The sequence below is a fragment of the Chiloscyllium plagiosum genome, unplaced genomic scaffold (genome assembly GCF_037043375.1).
Source record: "Chiloscyllium plagiosum isolate Xiang-an unplaced genomic scaffold, Cpla_swu_hap1 HiC_scaffold_31, whole genome shotgun sequence".
Classification (NCBI taxonomy): domain Eukaryota; kingdom Metazoa; phylum Chordata; class Chondrichthyes; order Orectolobiformes; family Hemiscylliidae; genus Chiloscyllium; species Chiloscyllium plagiosum.
In genome coordinates, this window is record NW_028270169.1 from 41,502,405 (window position 1) to 41,517,159 (window position 14,755).

Below are 14,755 nucleotides of genomic sequence, written 5' to 3' on the forward strand. Positions count from 1 at the left end.
GGCATTGATGAGGCCACTTTTAGAATACTGCATACAATTCTCATTGTCTTTCTATAAAAAGGATGTTGTTGTACTTAGAGTCATAGAGATGTACAGCACGGAAACAGACCCTTCAATTCAACTCGTCCCAGATATCCCAACCTAATCTAGTCCCACTAATCTAGGCCCATATCCCTCCAAACTCTTCCTATCCAGATTCCTTTTAAATGTTGTAATTGTACTAGCCACTACCACTTCCTCTGGCAGCTCATTCCATATACATACCACCCTCTGCGTGAAAAAGTTGCCCCTTAAGTCTTTTTATATCTTTCCCTTTTCACCCTAAACCTATGCTCTCTCGTTCTGGACTCCACTACCCCAGGGAAAAAGACTTTGTCTATTTGTCCTAGCCATGCCCTTCATGATTTTATAAACCTCTATAAGGCCACCCCTCAGCCTCTGATGCTCCAGGGAAAACAGCCCCAGCCTATTCAACCTCTGCCTATAGCTCAAATCCTCCAACCCTAGCAACATTCTTGCAAATCTTTTCTGAATCCTTTCAAGTTTCACAACATCTTTCCGATACTTGAGAGGGTGCAGAAAAGATTTACAAGGATGTTGCTGGGACTGGAGGATTTGAATTAGAAGGAACAGGCTGAAAAGGCTGGGGCAGTTTTCCCTGGGACTTTTAGAGGTGGAGATTTATAAAATCATAAGCATGGATAAGGTGAATAGCCAAGGTCATTTTCCTTGGGTGGAGGAATCCAAAACTAGAAAGCATAGGTTTAAGGTGAGAGGGAAAAGATTTTAAAAAGGCCTGAAGTGTATATGGAATGAGCTGCCAGAGGAAATGATGGAGGCAGGTACAATTACAACATTTAAAAGGCATCTGCATGGGTATATGAATAGGAAGAGTTTAGAGGGGTATGAACCAAATACTGGCAAGTGAGATTAGGTCAGATTGGGATGTCTTGTCAGCACAGATGAGCTGGACCAAAAAGTTTGTTTCTGTGCTGTATGACAGTCTATTTTCTGGTTATTTGAGACTAAACAAGCACTGTGGTGCTCAGTGATAGTGGACAAGGACAGTGTGACACTGTTGGTGAATGGGAATTGAGGCTGTTAATAAAGTATGGCATGTGGATAATATTTTATTGACTGCCTGACCAAATAAGAACTTATCAGCTTGCCTCCTTCCTTTTGCTCAGGCTTCTCATCCATGTCTTCCTGCCCCTACTGCTCCTTTCCTTTCTCAAGTTCCTATTCTTAGCTACTTATTATGCAATTAGTAACAAGCTGTCTTCTCTCATGATTATATGGAGCAGCAAACCACAGAATTTTGGCACCAATTCTGCTGAGTTCTGCAGGGCCCATCCAGGCAGGAGAAGCATTGTTCCAGCATGCCAATTATCTGCTGTAAAAAAAATATGTAGCAAGAATGTTTTTTGTCGTTGTATGCATTCTGTACACTTATATGTGGATCTGATGCTGGAGTCATTAGGCAAATGCCTTAGACATTAGAGCTGATGACCCTTGTCACTTAATAGTCATCCTTTGGCAATGGTGGCTCAACTGCAGCTTGTACAGTGGACCACCACAGAATAAAGCCATCGTGCCTACTAGCAGGATACTGGACAACGACCTGAATGGTGCACAGCTTTTAGCCACATATATTGAAGGGCTTTTGGCCAAACCATCGATTCTCCTGATTCTCTGATGCTGCTGTGTTTTCCAGCACCACACTCTCGACACATATTAGGCGGATGTCAAGGCAATAAAACCCCTTTCAGTACAGGGCATAATTAACATGCAGTTTCTACACAGCAATGTGCATGTAGGCAACAGTACCTGCAACATAAGCCTGTAATCCTAGTAAAGCTGTGTTATGACCAGGCTAGCCCACCTCAAAACATTTCAAGAAGGTAACCCAGGCCCTAACCTTTCTAGTTGTTTTAAGTAGGTATAAAGTGGATATTCCAGGAGAGATGCAGCTGTCCCAACCACTCAGTTTTACATAAAACGATTTATTTACAGACTACTGAATGAAACACGAACAAAAGAGAACCAAATTTAGAATAACTTACCCTACTGGAAGCCCAGTCGACTATTGTAACTTAATGATATTGTTCCAAATACTTGAAACATCCACATAAACACCCCCTTGACAAAAAAAGGTAAAATCAAACACAGGTTCTTATAGGATAGATATCAGAAACTAACCCAATCGAATCAAAACCCTAATCATAACACTAACCTTAACTGATGTAACTTTCAGTATAGTTCAGGTCATTTAATAAATCATTTCCCATCCCAGAATCATATCTTAATAGTGGATATTCTTTTGAGACTTGTAATCACAGGCAGGTTGAGCACAAACACCTATACACTACATCCTTCCATATGTAGATGACATGTTTGCAATATTTCAATCACATTAAAGAAGTTTGTTACCCCGGTGAATATGTTCTGTCCTTCACGCAGTTTACCGTTGAAATTGTTCAATCAAATGAGCTCCTCTTTCTCGATGTACAGTTAAGAAGTCAGTAAATAGTTTCTTTACTATTTACCAAACATTTCTGGTCACTGGTCAACTTTGGGATTCCTTCAGTCCCAAATGCTACAAGATCAATTTTATTGACAACTTTATAAATAGGGCCCTAGCTATCTGCTCACTGTATAAGCTTAACTCTAAGATAGACCGTATTAAAACTCCCCTGCATTATAATGGATACCCTGATCCAATCATCACTGAGTGCATATTATGAAAATCCTGTGAAAGGGATGGTGTTACAAGGTGTAACCTTTGGTTCAGCTCAGAATGTCCTTTCAGGGCACTTCCATTGAGGTAAGTGCTATGACAAGTTCAATATTCAGTCAGCTAGCTCATCTATTGCAAAGTTGCAACCATGTCCCTTATTTGTGCATTTACTTGTGATTTAATCAATGGTCACGTCAATTATTATCTGAAATATTACGTCTGGATTTTCTTGGAATAACAATCATTGCCAGATTTTCCTCTCCTGCTCCTACTTACTTCACCCAGTTGAGTTCTGCATTTCTGGTTGGACTTCCAATCCTGGCCTCCTTAGAAACATGGAAAATACCTGAAATTGGTGTCCTTTGTAGTGTGGATCATGAGGAGAAGCTAAGCAACACTGCTTTCTACAGCACTAAGCATGTTCTGCTAAATTAATTCACTCATACTTTTGAAATGTTTTGGGACACTTTAAACAGCTTTTCATTGTTAATTATGATTTCTGGATGAGTGTAGTAAATGATATGGTGAGGTATAAAGGAAAGTGACAGGAGGATAAGGTGGGTAATCAGGTTGAGTCAGGAGAGTGGCTTGGTCAGGTCAGGAATAGTTGTCAGAGCAGGTGCTAGTTATGTTATTGTGGGACAGAGACAGGGTGGTGGGGTTCATGAAGTAGTTATAGTAGGGCAACAGCTGAGTCCAGTCAGGAGTATTTCGGAGATCGGGGAAGTTGGAGACTTTAGGAGGAGTGGTCAGAGTAATAATTGAGCGGTAGGAGCATTAAGATTGGGCTGAATTGGAGGGTCATGAAAGTATTCAGATGGTGAGAGATGGTCAGCTCAGATTGAGTGGAATGGGGGCGTGTCAGGACATTAGGGTTTGTCAGGAGGGTCAAAGATGATCGTTGTCCCATGCAATACTTTGGAGCATATCCTCAATTTGCAGATGGGACTTTGTATCTGCTTGGACTGAGCAATACTGTCACAGATAAATATGTGTGCAACAAATAGATTGGTGAGGCTGATGTCAAGAACATTTCTCCCTCTTGTTGGTTCCCTCATCAACTGCCATAGGCCCTGTCAAACAGCGTATTCCTTTAAGACTACAACAGCTCAGTGAGTAGTGATACTACTGAATTATTCCTCATGATGGCCATGCAATCTCCCATCAGAAGTACATTGTGCCCTTGCTACCCTGGGCTCATTTTCTAATTAGTGTTCATAATTGACAAGAAATTTCCTTGCTGATTATTTGGCCTGATGCAACAAGATTTCATAGGGTCAATGTTAACGACTCTGTAGGTGATTCCCTCCAAACTGTATAACACTTTGCTGCTCCCTCTGGTGATGCTGATCTCAAGAATGGTGATTGCTGTGACATGTGTCATTGGCTGTAATATACCAATTGCTTGAGTATTACTCTTTCAGGCTGCTGCTACTTGTTGTAGCATAGCTCTTCTAATTTTGGCAAAAGACCTGAGATGTGAGTATAGAGAACTTTGCAGAGTCAACATGACTGTGTTCACTGTAGTAATTTCTGATGCCTGGGTTAATGTCAAGCAGTCTGCCCAATTTGATTTCTCTCTTCAGACTTTGTGACTGTTTTATAGAACTGATAAGTGGCTTATTAGGGAATTGCTGTGGACTTTGAGTCATCTTGTAAGCCAAACAGATAAGAAAAGCAGATCTTCTTGAAAGAACTTTGGAGAACCAGATGGGTTTTAATGACAACCAACAGCGATTTTGTGACTGCCATTAGATGTAGCAGATTTATTTAAGTGAAGTGAAATTTCGCCATGTGCCGTGGTAAGAGTTTAGCTCATGTACCCAGAATGACAGCCTATGTTTCAGTGTTACTAATCCATTGACAATATTGTTATGCCACTGCCTTCCCAAATGTGATTTTAAATAAAACAACAATGCAAAAATGCTCAACACCTTTGGCAGCATTTGCGGTAATGAAGAACTTTATTTTTTTAAATACAGGATTCTGGCATCCACAGCAGATGCCAAAATAATATTTCAAGTCTATCCCTTGAGATTTTCCCAAGGCCTAATTTTGGTTTTTGGGAGACATCTTTTCATTTTCACGAACTCATTCGATGATAACATCAAATAATAGCAATACTTTTTTTTAATTATCATATGTGGTATTGGGCTTGCACAAGAGGAGAATTAAAATACTTCATCAATATCTTTAATAATGGTCAATTCTCCACTAAATTTAGAGCCACAGCACCCAAGCAAAACATTAATTTCCCAGATGCCAGCGTATTTAAATTAGTACAAAATAATAGGCTTAAACTAACAAAAGTTATTTTTCAATAAAAGACACACTTCCACACAAAAGTCTACCACCATAAGCTATCTTCCACAGACTGGTGAGATAACAGCTTTCCATTGTACAGGTACAAGGCCGAAACATTTTAACCACGCAGTGACAAACCTCTCTATTACACTGCTGATCTCAATCTCAGACTAAATTTGACAATTAATGGTGCTTGATCCAGTCAAATCCATTACATTTTTTTTCCAACTATGGTAGCTCCAAAACTTATTCAGCCGTAAACTAGAAGTGAAGCTGCCCATGTCCAGGTGCAGCATGTACTGGAAGTACACTTGCGCAACTCAAGTGCCAGGCAATGACCATCTCCAGCAAAAAAGAATCTAAACATTGCCCCCTGATATTCATTGAAATTACCATTGCTGGGGGTTACATTGACCATAAATTGAATTAGACTAGCCATAAAATACTGTGGCTAGAAGAGCAGATCAGAGGCTAGAAATCTTGCAGAGAGTAACTCTCTTCTGGCACCCCCAAAGCCTATATATCATCTAAAAGGTACAAGTAAAGAGTGTGATTGAAAATCCCCATTTGCCTGGATAATGCAGCTCCCACAACATAAGCTTGACCCCATCAAAGACAAAGTAGCCTGCAAAAAGCATAGGGAAAACTAGACCATTTTTGGAGGAGCAGCTGATTGTTTCTTTCCATTCTATTTATGAGATGACTTTTCACTCACTGGTGGACTTGTTTTATGGGTAATGTGAGAACGTTTGAGGACCTGCAACAATCTTGTATTATGAGCATTGATTCATAGTATTTCACCTTTGTATTATAATTTGCTAATTGTACTTGAACAATTTTTGTTTGGTAATATTGAAAATTTCAAGTTTATCGTGAATAAAATGAAACTTGGTCTTCATAATGATATTCATTGTTCTACTTTTTAGCCAATCACTGCTTTGTCATAAATTGTCATTCCCGTCATTACAGGTGGATATGCAGCAGCCAAAGCTGCTAAATACGCAGGTATTTATTTTTATTTCTATAGATGATAATGGCATCGTAATATTATAAGAAATGAAATGTAGAATTAATATTCTTGATACGTTTATGATCAAAATGAGTAACAGACATGTAGGAAAGTGTTATTTCTTCTGTTTCTATGTTTGAACTCTACTGATACTCACTCATGCCTTTTGTAATGATAGTTTAATGCATGGTAGATTAATGAGTAAAGTTAGGGCGTATGGGATTCAGGGTGAGCTTGCTAATTGGATATAAAATTGGCTTTACTGTAGGAGACCGAGGATGATTGAAGGCCTGTGACCAGCAGTGTTCCACGGGGATCAGTCTTTTATATAAATGACTTTGATGACAATATAGGAAACAGCTAGTAACTTTGCAGATGACACCAACATTGGTAGTGTAGTGGACTGTGAAGAAAATTATCCAAGATTACAGAGATCTTGATCAATTGGGTCAATGGGCTGAGGAGTGGCAGATTAATTTAGATAAACGTGAGGTATTGTATTTTGATAAAACAAACAAGGACAGGGCTTATATATAATTAATCATAAGACCCTGGGTAGTATTGTAGAACAGAGACACCTAGGGGTTTAGTTACATAATTCTTTGAAATTTGTCACAGGTGGACATGGTGATTAAGAAGTCATTCAACACACTTGCCTACAATGCTCAGACCTTTGAGTATAGGAGTTGGGATCTCATATTGAGGTTGTACAGAACATTGATGAGGGCTCTGCTAGAGTACTGTGTGCAATGCGGTCATGCTGTTATAGGAAGAATGCTATTAAACTGGAGAGGGCTCAAAAATGACTTACCAGGATGTTGCTGGGAATGGAGGGTTTGAACTACGATGAGAGTCTGTATAAGCTGGGACTTTTTTTCACTGGAGCATAGTGATTTACAGAATCATGAGGCATAGATAAATTGAATAGCAAAGGTCTTTTCCCTAAGGTGTGGAAGTTCAAACTAGGGGGCATATTTTTTAAGGTAAAAGGAGAAAGATTTAAAAAGTCATGAGGAGCAATATTTTTACATAGAGACAGGTTAGTGTGTGGCAGAACTGACATAGGTAATGCTGGATGGAAGTACAGTTACAACATTTAAAAGACATTTGGATAAGTACATGAAGAGCAAAGATTTGGAGGGAAATGGGCCTAATGCAGGCAGGTGGGACTAGTTTAGTTTGGGAACTTTGTTGGCATGGACTAGTTGGACTGAAGGGTCTGTTTCCATGCTGTATGACTCTATGACTTCAAGTTCATTGAGATGAGCTGAATGAAAAAATGTTGGTTGTCAATTATGTAATTTAAGATTTTTTTTACAATTTTGCAATTACATTGTAAATGCAACCACTCTCACTACTGTGCCTCAGCAGTTTTATAGTTCAAAATACAGGTTTATCATCATGACTTGGCGGTACCTTTTATCCAGAGGGAAGATGGTACTTGTACATTATAAGTACATTAACAGCCATTGTAGTCAAATACTGCTCCCAAATACACCAGTTCTACTATGCAAATATTTAGAAACAGAAATGAATTAACACTTGTTGGGAAGGATTGCTGGAATATCCATTGAAGTGGAAAAGTCAGTTGGCAGCCCAACCTAATTGATACTCCTTGTTTAACAAGGTACTATGTGCTTCCAAAATGTATCAGCATCGATTTTGTACAATATTTGCCCTTCTGTTCCATTTTGTATCAGATATAGTCGGTTATTGCCACCCATCATTGTATAGATGATAAAATGGTTTACATGATTCTCATGTAAGTTAAATTTCACATGCACTATGCACAAGATAAGAATTGCTAGACAAGTAGTCTTATTTTAATCCAGGTTTTCATGTTATCCTAAAGTTTTCTGTACCTTGTTAGTTGGAATAGAATAATTGCATTCATCTTGAATATTTCTGGAATGGGACTGCTGCTGGTTTGCATAAAGTTAATAATAGATCCACTTTCCATGTGACTGGTCTTTAACTGTCATTACTTGTCAGTTCTCTGTCTTTGCAGATGGCTATGTGGCCACTAAAGCTGCTAGATATGGAGGAAAGTTCTTCTACTTATATCATTTCTGAAAGCATCAATTATTATTGTACAGTATGGGATATTAGTAAGAAAATCTTGACAAGAATAGAATGTATATAAGAGTTTATTATTCAGAAAAGAAGGAAAATTTGTCTAAATATTGCTGTTAGCTCACCACTCTTTACTGGTTAATTAGCAATATTGCATCAACTAAATTAATTGTCGAAATGAGAACATTTAGGGGACAATGATCACGACATCATAAGATGTTGTTTGCTTTGAAGAAGGAGCAATCCAGAGTACAGATAAAGAGAAAATTTCAATGATATAAGAACAGATCTGGCCTGGGTACAGTAGAATCAAAGTTTGGCAGGCAACCTGTAACTGAACAATGCCAACAACAGTTGCCTTTAAAGAGCTCATAATCTATATGGTGGGGAGGGGGGATAAAAGCATAGTCTTATCCAGAGCTTGTCTGATGACAAAAGAAATGATAAGTAAGTTAAAATAGAAAATTTAGTGCAAATAGTAGCTATCAGGTGAAAAATACACTTAAGAATATCCAGGCTGAATAAAGAATCATAGGATTTTACAGTAAAGGAGACAATTCTGCACATTTTGTCTGTGCTGGCTCCTGAAAGAGCTACCTAGCTAGTCCCGTTCTCCAGCTCTACCTCAGTAGCCCTCTCAGTTCATCACTTTCAAATAAACATCCAGGTCTTTTATGAAACCTCTGTAGAATCCGTCTCCTATGGAATCCAAATATTTGGAAGGGAATTTTAAAAAATAAGAAGCAAATAAAGCATGAGAATAGACTGACAATTGACATAACAGGGAACACAAAAATCTTCTGTACGTATAGAAATAGTAAATGGGTGAAAGGAATGTTGGGGGACCAAAATTCTAAAAGGCTGTTTATGCATGGAGGTGGGTGTATGTCTGATATATTAAATTAATACTTTAATCTGGTTTTACCAAAAATTAAAATGCTGCCCAAGTCATAGTAAAAGAGAGAGTACTTAAGAGATTAGATGAGCAAAAAATTAATCAAGGAGGAATTAGATAGGCTGGCTGTATTTAAAGTTGATAAGTGACCAGGACCAAATGAGATGTAACCAAGAATGTTTGGCAAAGGAAGATTGAAAAGCACTAACCATAATTTTTAAATCTCTTTTTGATAGAGTAGTGCCAAAGGAAATTTCAAATGTTGAGCAATTATTTGAAAAATAGTGTAAAGGTAAGCCTAGCAACTACAAACCAGTCAGTTTAACCTTTGAAGTATAGGTTTTACGCACTAATATCAAAGATAAAATCAATAGTCACTTAGATAAATGTGATTGATTTAAGGAAAACCGGCATAGATCTCTTAAGCTCAAATTGTATTTCATTTTTTGAGATAGTGCAGTTGATTTGGTGTACACAGCCTTCCAAAAGGCAAGTTGGCAAAATTGGATGCCATTGGGTTAAAAAGAACTGCAGCAACACAAACGCAAAATTAGTTTATGACAGGAAGTTTATGACATTTGTTTGTCTGGATTGGATGGAGGTATGTAGCAAGTTCCCAGCTGTTGATATTGATATTAGGACTTCTCCATGTTAATGACCTAGATTTGGTTGTATACAGCATGACACAAAACTTTGAAGTATTGTGAACAGTGAAGTGAAAAATGGTAAACTTCAAGAAGAGACAAACTGGCTCAATGGGCAGACAGCAGATGAAGTTGAATGCAACAAAGTGACTTATTTTGTATAGAAAACAGCAAGAGGTGATATCAATTGAAAGGTACAATCCAAAAGAGAATACAAGAGCAGAGGGATCTGAAAGTCTGTGCATAAATTATTGAAAGTTGCAGGTTGTGTTACTTAGTTTTTGACGCCCCCACTAATGGGGACTTTTGGATGGCTACCCTACCTGTTTGCTTCAAGACCATACATTTTTCAATAAAATAACCTCTCATTTTTCTACATTCTACATTAATGTGTATAAACCTAAACTGTTGAATCATTTTCCCTAGGATAATCCTTTCATCTGAGTGAACCATGTCTGTTCTAAATAGAATCATAGGATCATGCAGTGCAGAAGAGGTCTTTTGGCCTAACGAGTCTTCACTTAAACATGAGAACCTAATGCTATTTCCCAGCACTCAGTCCATAGCCTTGAATGTTATAATGTGCAAAGTGCTCATCTAGGTACTTTTTAAAGGATATGAGGCATTTCACCTCTACCACCCTCCAGGTAATACATTCCAGATCATTACCATCCTCTGGGTAAAAATTAATTTCCTTACATGCTCTTTAAACCTCCTGTCCCTCTCCTTGAACTTGTTTCCCTGAGTAATTGGCCCTTCAATTAAGATGAAAAGCTGCTCCTTATTCATTCTATTCATGGCCCTCATAATCTTATGCACCTTAATCAGATTGCCCTTTAGTCATCTCTGCTCCAACTAAACAATTACAAACCTATCCAACCTTTCTTCATAACTTAAATTTTCCACTCCAGGCAGCGTCCTGGTGAATCTCCTCTGTAACCCCGACTCCCCACCCACCCATATCCTTTCTGTAATGTGGCAACCAGAACTGCGCACAGTGCCCTAACTGTGGTGTCATGAAAGTTCTGTGCAATTCTATAATGACTGCCATGCTTTTCTAATCTATGTCGTGACTGATAAAGCTATGTGTCCCATATGCCTTTTTCAACATTCTACAAATATGCCATTCCACATTTGTAAAGTTATGTCTTTTTTTTCAAATAGAGTCCAATGTTGTACCCAGTATTCCAGATGTGATCTTTCCAATGTCTGTAGAGCTACTATAAAACTTCCCAACGTTTAACAACAGGCAATATCTATTTGCCTTCCTAACAATTTCCTGTACATACATGCTAACTTTGTGATTCAAGTGCCAGAACACTGAGAAGCCTTTGTAACACTAAGTTCTGCAATCTCTCATTGAAACAGCATACTGCTTTTTCTGTTTTTCCTGCCAAAGCAGATAAAATTCACATTTACCAACTCAATGTGATATTTTTCCCATTCATGTATTCTATCTTCTGTCCATAACCCCTTGTAGATTCTCTATCTCTTCTTGAAAACTTACTTTCCTACTTATATACCTAGAAAGGTGAGCTGATAAAGCATGGTGCTGGAAAAGGCACAGCATGTCAGGCATGCCCGAAACATAGACTCTCTTGTTCTTTGGATGCTGCCTGACCTGTTGTGCCTTTTCCAGTGCCACACTTTATTAACTCTGATTTCTCCAGCATCTGCAGTGCCCATTGTCTCCTATACCTAAAAAGATAGGAGCCTTTCTTTTTCTTATGGGAGCTTCATTGATAAGGCCAGCATTTCTAGCCCATCCTTAATTGTCTCTGGGAAGGTGAAGGTGAGCCATCTTCTGAAACGACTGAAGTGCAATTGGTGCAAATGCACTGACATTGCTGTTACAATGGGCTTCTGGATCGAATTCTTGATCAAATAATGTGTAGGGTGATATCATTTCAAACCAGTAAACTGTGTGACTTGGAGGGAAGCTTACAAGTGATGGTGCTGCCCTTGTCCTTCTGGAAGGTAGTGATTATATGTTTGCAAAATGAAAGGAGGTAGGCAGGATGTTGCCAGCGCATCATGTATAACTTTAAAAAAAAATTAGAGGTGTGAGCATTTCTAGCGAGACTAGCATTTCTTGTTAATCCCTAATTAACCTAAATTGAATAGCTTACCACATCATTTTAGAAGACAGTTAAAAATCAGCTGCAAGATTTCGATGGTTATATAGCGACCTCACTATAGTAGGGACTCGGACCTTCAGGCTTACAAAACGAAATCTCTGTTCTGTCTCCCTGTGAATGGGTAGGTATTATCATTCAAAGATGTTGTAGAAAGAAAGAAAACTCTGAATTCAAGCCAAGACCTAGGTCCAACTGACCAGCTACTGAATTGGGAATTGCCACTGTTGACAACAACATGATATTATTGCCAAAACAAATGGGAGAAGTCACCTCATTCCACCACTTGTAACTTGGACATTGATCCGTACACTATGTATCTTTTTTGCCTATGCTTTCCAACTTAAAACTATTTGTCTCTTCTGTTTTGTCCACCCTACGTGTGAATGAATGTGTGTTTGTGTTTGGATTTAAAGAGGTATAGTTTAAGTTTTCATATTAATAATCTGTTCTCACTGCATGTTAGATGATTAATTTTGTTTACATTAGATTTTTGCGTTCTATTAATGTTAATGTTTATTAATGTTAAGTAATTAGATACTTCATAGTTAGATGTTAAGCATCCTAGAGATTCACGTAGTCATATTTTACGTTTGTGACAACTAATCAAATAGTGCGGCTTGATTTCCACAGCACTATTCGTACCAGGGGCATGAGTCAAGATTAGAGTAGTGCTGGAAAAACACAGCAGGTCAGACAGCAACCGAAGAGCAGGAAAATGGACATTTGTGGCAAAAGCCCTTCATCGGGAATCCTGATGAAGAACATTTGCCCAAAACATCAATTTTCCTGCTCTTTGGATGCTGCCTGACCTGCTGTGCTTTTCCAACACCACTCTAATCTTGACTCTGATCTCCAGCATCTGCAGTCCTCACTTTCGCATACCAGGGGCATGACCCTAGTCCAGTTCAGTCTTTGGTCATTCTAACCCCTAGGAAGCCTATCATAGCGGGTTTCAACAACGTCATATTCTTAAAGGAATCTGGATGTAGGTTTGCTCGCTGAGCTGGAAGGTTCATTTCCAGACATTTCATCTTCAGTGGGCCTCCGGATGAAGCACTGTTGATAATTCCTGCTTTCTATTTATATCTTTGGGTTTCTTTGGGTTGGTGATGTCATTTTCTGTGGTGATGTCATTTCCTGTTCTTTTTCTCAGGGGGTGGTAGATGGGGTCTAACTTGATGTGTTTGTTGTTTGGCATTCCAACCAGAATTCTTTCTTCTAGGAATTCTTGTCCGTGTCTCTGTTTGGCTTGTCCTAGGATGAATGTGTTGTCCCAGTCGAAGTGGTGTCCTTCCTTATCTGTATGTAAGGATACTAGTGAGAATGGGCCATATCTTTTTATGGCTAGTTGATGTTCATGTATCCTGGTGGCTAGTTTTCTGCCTGTTTGTCCAATGTAGTGTTTGTTACAGTTCTTGCACAGTATTTTATAAATGGCATTAGTTTTGCTTAAGGTCTTTCAAGTTCATTAGCTGCTGTTTTAGTGTGTTAATGGGTCTGTGGGCTACCATGATGCCAAGGGATCTGAGTAGTCTGGCAGTCATTTCCGAGATGTCTTTGATGTAGGGGAGAGTGGCTAAGGTTTCTGGGCATGTTTTGTCTGCTTGTTTGGGCTTGGGACAAACAGGTGGAAAACTGGTTACCAGGATACATGAACATCAACTAGCCACAAAACGACATGACCCTCTCTCACTAGTTTCCTTACATACGTTTAAGGAAGGACACCACTCTGACTGGGACAACGCATCCATCCTAGGACAAGCCAAACAGAGACACGCATAAGTATTCCTAGAAGCATGGCATTCCAACCAGAACTCTATCAACAAACACATCGAGTTAGACCCCATCTTCTACCCCTGAGAAAAAGAACAGGAAATTATGTCACCACAGGAAATTATGTCACCAACACAAAGAAACCTAAACATAAATAGAAAGCAGGGATTATCCATAGTACTTTGCCTAGAGGCCCACTAAAGATGTTACCTAGTAGGGTGACGAAACATCTGGAAATGAACCTTCCAGCTCAGCGAGCAAACCAACTTCCAGAACCTCAACCTGAGCTACAAATCTTCTCAAAACTTGTTAAAAGAATTCCTGATGAAGAGCTTATGCCTGAAACATAGATTCTTCTGCTCCTCAGAAACTGCCTGACCTGCTGTGCTTTTCCAGCATCACACTCTTGACTCATATTGTTAAAGCCAAAGGGAAATTGTTAGAATTTCTGTTATTGGAGATATTCACGCCCCAGTATTCATGTGATGTAATTGTTACTTGCTACATATCACCAGGTCTGAATGTTGTTCAGGACATTCTGTGTATGAACACAGACTCTTTCTTTATCTGAAGAATTGTGAACAGTATTAAATATTGTGTAATCATCAGCAAACGTTCTCACCTCTGACCTTATGATGGAGGTATGCTGGATGAAACAGCTGAAGATGGATGGGTTTAGGATACTGCTGTGAGAAACTTGTGCAGTGATATTCAGGAACTTAGATAATTGACCTCCAACAACCACAACCATCTTCCTTTGTGCTATGCATGATTCCAATCAGCAGAAAGTTTTTCCCTCAATTCCACTGACTTTAATTTTGTGTGTGCTGCTTTGTGCCACATTTGATTAAATGGTACCTCGATATCAAGGGCAGTCACTCTTGCCTCAACTCAGAACAGAGGTGGTATAACCAATAATGTGCACATGAAACATAGTCAAATGAGAGAAAACAAAGATCACATAAACTAATGTTATTCAATAATGAGGATAAAGGTAAAGGATATCGGTGGGCCAGAATGCTGATTGATGCATTGGAGAAGTAAACAGGATGAAGAATCCCATGTGGTATGTTGCTTTTTTGGTGCCAGGGTGAGGTAATCTCAAATCAGCTTAATAAAATATTGGAATAGGGTTAAAGTTAATATGAGGCGACAGTGAGTACTGCAGATGCTGGACATTAG

General features: G+C 38.8%; 1 protein-coding gene across 8 annotated transcripts in view; it reads left to right on the plus strand.

Annotated features, from left to right (window-relative positions):
• elna (elastin a) overlaps nucleotides 1-14,755 on the plus strand; it is a 287,761-nt gene that overhangs the window by 85,366 nt on the left and 187,640 nt on the right. For all 8 annotated transcript variants that reach the window (XM_087977478.1, XM_087977474.1, XM_087977475.1 and 5 more), the window contains exon 10: nucleotides 6,011-6,046. In XM_087977478.1, coding sequence (XP_087833604.1) covers nucleotides 6,011-6,046 — 36 coding nt within the window. The remainder of the gene's footprint in view (nucleotides 1-6,010; nucleotides 6,047-14,755) is intronic.